The sequence below is a fragment of the Octodon degus genome, unplaced genomic scaffold (assembly GCF_000260255.1).
Source record: "Octodon degus isolate 3935 unplaced genomic scaffold, OctDeg1.0 scaffold00081, whole genome shotgun sequence".
In the NCBI taxonomy this organism is placed as follows: domain Eukaryota; kingdom Metazoa; phylum Chordata; class Mammalia; order Rodentia; family Octodontidae; genus Octodon; species Octodon degus.
Window position 1 is genome coordinate 1,642,730 of NW_004524657.1, and position 4,523 is coordinate 1,647,252.

General features: G+C 35.9%; 1 protein-coding gene across 6 annotated transcripts in view; it reads right to left on the reverse strand.

Moving 5' to 3' along the window:
- LOC101583412 (ankyrin repeat domain-containing protein 26) overlaps positions 1–4,523 on the reverse strand; it is a 117,568-nt gene that overhangs the window by 69,301 nt on the left and 43,744 nt on the right. For all 6 annotated transcript variants that reach the window (XM_023721250.1, XM_023721248.1, XM_023721247.1 and 3 more), the window contains one exon: positions 4,236–4,396. In XM_023721250.1, coding sequence (XP_023577018.1) covers positions 4,236–4,396 — 161 coding nt within the window. The remainder of the gene's footprint in view (positions 1–4,235; positions 4,397–4,523) is intronic.

A 4,523-nucleotide genomic window follows, 5' to 3' on the forward strand; every position in this document is an offset into this window, starting at 1 on the left:
GAGTTCAATTCCCAGTTCCGCAAAAAAAAAAAAAGAATAAGTAAACATATAAACAAGTCAATGTGATCTGTAAGAACTGATAAGCGAAAAGTTGTATCTGAGTACAAGTAAGAGTTTACAATACTAAGAGAGGAAATGACCAGGCAAAAAAGTAATGGAAAACCATTCTACTTAGAGAACAGAACGTGAGAGAAAGATTAGGTCCATGGCACCTAGGAGCCTGAAAGGAGGTCAGAGCTGCATGCGACAGCCTACTGAACCAGGACACTGCACTGAGAGCCTCTTAGTCACAGAAGTGACTCAACTGGGGATACGTTTTGGTTTTGTTTTAAAATGTAACAGTACTGAATTTAAATAAATTTTTAAAAATCTCATGAGTGTATCAACCAAGAAATTGGGGAAATACTATGATGACAAAAACCTTACTTTAAAATATCCATCTGTCATTACATGTAAGTTTACAAAAGGAACACTCTGAGTAGCAAAGATTTCATTTAAAAAGATTTTTTTTAAAATTTTATTTATTTATTTATTTGGTCTAGGGTCTCACTACACAGCTCGGACTCGTAGTGGTCCTCCTGTCTAAGCCTCTCCAGCACTGGGATTACAGGTGTGCGCCACCACACCTGGTTTTGATGGCCGACTCAGTGCGGGGCCTGCATGGCATGTGGTACCAGGGACTGAATCCAGGTCCTTGCGTTTGCCAGGCAGGCTTAAGACTGCTGAGCTATCTCCCTGGCCCTATTTGAAAAGATTCTGTAACTTTAATATACTTTTGGCCTAGTACCTAATCCTGACACAGAAAGGCTGGATTTACCAACAGATCACAGCAATTCTTTTGTATGGAATAAATATGCAATAGTTATTCAATAACGCTCTCACACCTACACAAATTTACAAGACTGAAATTTCCCATGGGAGACTGTGTTGTTTGAAGAACGTGAGCCTCTGAAAGTATCACAATCGAAAACAACTATTTACAAAAAGTTAAATAAATAACTCTTGTTGAGACTAAAAATCAAAATAAATGGGTGCGGGAAGAGGTGGGGGAGCAATTCCAAAGAGCAATTATTAAACAATTCCTCCTGAGCCACACTTCAAAAACAAGGTTAAAACTCTAGAATGTGAACTTGTCTTTATTTTAAGCAGCTGATAGAAAATAACTTTGAAACAGAAAACTTCTGGTTGAAGTTGGCCCATCCTTAGGAAAGAACTGACCTGCTGCTGTGGCAACCCAGTGTTAAGGCAATCAATGGTCACTGGCTTCACTCACCAACCAACCAACCAACCAATCAATGCTAATATTTTGCTCCCTGAAAGGCAAACTACTACATATGCTTAAAGTAACAACCAATTCACAATATCACTTGAAAAGCTAAAGAGAACTCACCTTCTGGAGGTTAGTCAGACTTTAAATTCTACTCTTTCCAAAACCACATACAATGGTACTGTGGCTCACAAACTCAATTCTCTTTGTGATCTTGGTCACAAATCAAACTGGATGAGAACTAAATCAAATTTCCCCATAAGGTCAACACTAAATGTGTAGTGCAGGCTGGCCTTGCACTCACTTAGGTATCTCAAGCTGGTCTCAAACTTGATCCTCCTGCCCCAGCCTCCCTATAGGTCTGTGTCATCATGCCCGGCTTAACCACTGAATTTTATGTTTCTCACCCAACTCGGTTTGTGACGAGACTCATGGAAAGAATCAAGTTCATGAACTGTGGCAACTGTGCTGTAAGGGACTGTGCCCAGCCAGTGTAGCTCTTTGGAATTGTACAGTACAGTTAATTTTGTCTTTTAATTTCAGTTATTAAAAGTTTTGGAACTTTGGCCACAACCTGTTTTTGAAGCCCATAAGTTTACAACCTTTTATTTTTCTTAATAAAATACAAATGAAGCCAGCAACTCTTTTAAATCCATTTTGTTATAGGTGAAACTATCCTAAAAAAAAGTAAGTAATCACAATACTTAATTTTTCTTTCTAAATGGGAAAATGTTAATAGAGTATATAACTTATTAAAGTAAAAAATGTAAAAAATGTATCTGCCTGGTAAAACTGTCAGAGTGAACTTACATGAAACATTTTTCCAATACTAGAGATCGAACCCAAGAGTATTCCACCACTCAGCTACACCTCCAGTTCTTTTTAATTCTGAGACAGGGTCTTGCTCAGCTTCTGAAGTGGAATTCAAATTTGCAATCCTCCTGTCTCAGTTTTCCAAGCCAAACTTTTACAAGCAAAAAATGAGTCTACTGTCTAAAATAATATAGAGTAAACTGCATGTACTCACTGAGTAAATATTCAGTAGCTATTTACTGTATGTTAAGGCCCTTTTCTAGGTACTGAGGATATGGTAGTAAACAGACACAAATTCCACTTATGAGAGTAAAGTATACACTCAATCACAATAATGAGACGGGCAAAGTATACAGTGTTTCAAAAAAGAAACTAAAATTGGGAAATAAAATATTCTTATTTTATAAAGTGAATTTTGTAAATTATATATATAGTCACTGCTAAAAAAACACACTGAAATTCACTATCTTTACAAAGAAAAGGCATTATCTTAAAAAGGGTAACGATATACCTGCAGGGCACCTTTAAAAGATTAACTTAGCTAGTTAGTAGCAAATGGGTTTAGTACAAGGGTCAGCAAATCATTGCTGGTAGAGTAAATCCAGCAATTACACATTTTTATGAATTTTTTTTTTTGTGTGTGTATGTATGGTGCTGGGGATGGAACCCATGGCTTCTCGCATGCTAGGCAAGAAGCTCATTGAGCTCTTCCCCAGCCCTGTAAATAAGTTTTACTGAAATGGAGCCACAGTCATACATTTATTGTCTATATCAGATTATGGAAAACCATAAGCGACTGCATACCACAAAGTCTAAAATATTTACTATTTTTAAAAAACTTTTATTTTTATTATGTAGTTAGTACAGGGTCTATAGGGTCTTACTACACAGATTGGACTTGCAGTGATCCTCCTGTTTTCACCCTCCCAAGCACTGGGATTATAGGCATGCGCCACCATGCCCAGTCTCAGTCACTGTCTTAGCACATCCCGGGGGCGGATGGCATTCCAGGGATAGAACCCTAGTCCCCGTGCCTGTCTAAACAGGCACTCTAGTCCGCTGAGCTATCTGGCCGACCCAATATTTACTATTTGCATCTTTGCTGAAAAAGCCAATTTCTGGTTTAGTATATGAAACATCCTTTGATGGCACTTTTAAGAGGTTTTACCCAATATACTGAAAACTAATCAGTTACAGATCCTCATGCAATCCCTCAGCAATATTCAGATGAACGTGAAGATCAGAGCAATCATGTCCTGAGAAAAAACAAAAGTCAAATAGCTACTACTTTTCTTGGTAATAAGAGTACCAGGGTAGCATACAACTTTCTTTTGCAACTTAGCACGTTACACATATTACAACAAAATTTGCTGAAGATCATTAAATGGTTTACATATACTTTGTGAAATAATCACAATGAATGACTATGATCTAAGGGCTGCATGCTATATTATTTTATGGATATAGCAATTTAACTATTTTCTTACTACTAAGTATCTGAACTACCTCCAACTTTGTGAGAACACTAGTATCTTTTAAAATAATATATATATATATTTATATAAATATTATCAACACATACAGCCTTAATGTTCATGTTATATGTATTAAGTATATACATTCACCTATTTTAGGCTATGGGCGATACATAATAAATGTCTTTAATAATACCTACATGCATGTGTGTGGTTATGGGTCATACAGTCCTCTCCCGGAAGGATTCAGTCTCAGAAGAGAAGGTGTTTGATTAAGAGAACAATGTATTTGAAATTTTACTGATGTTACTAAATTACTCTTAAAAATGTTGAATAATTTCATTTACTAACAGTGCATGACAATGTCTGTTTCTTTACACTGGCCAATTCTTATTTTTAAAATAAAATATTTCTCAATATAGTTGGAAAAAATGATATCTGACACTGTCTATATCTTTCTGACAACCATACAAAACTGAGTATCTCTAGTAAAAGCATATAACTTCTTAATCAAAATATTGGCTCAAATTAGAATTAGTTTTGGTGGAACCTGGGACTGAACTCAGGCCCTTGTGCTTGCCAGGGAAGCACTGATTCCACTGAGCCATCTCCCCGGCCCCCAGAATTAGTTTTATAGAACAGTAACAATTATCTACAATCAAATATTTCCATATTCTTACTCATCATGTATATTCTTCATAAGAGGAAACTGCTCATGATCAGCTCTTCCATTCTTTCTCTGTTGAATTAATCCATTGTTATCAGCATCATCAACAGAGGCATCATACTGGTTTTCTGATATTTCCATTTTATTACTTATTTGCTTCCTTTTTTCTTCAACCTGCAATGAAAATTTGAGTTAAGGATAACTTACTTTTCACTCACTAGTTTTTTTTTTTTTTTAACTGTTATTATTCATTGTATCACTTGACTCAGTTCAACTGTCATTATTTCTTTTTTTTTTTTTT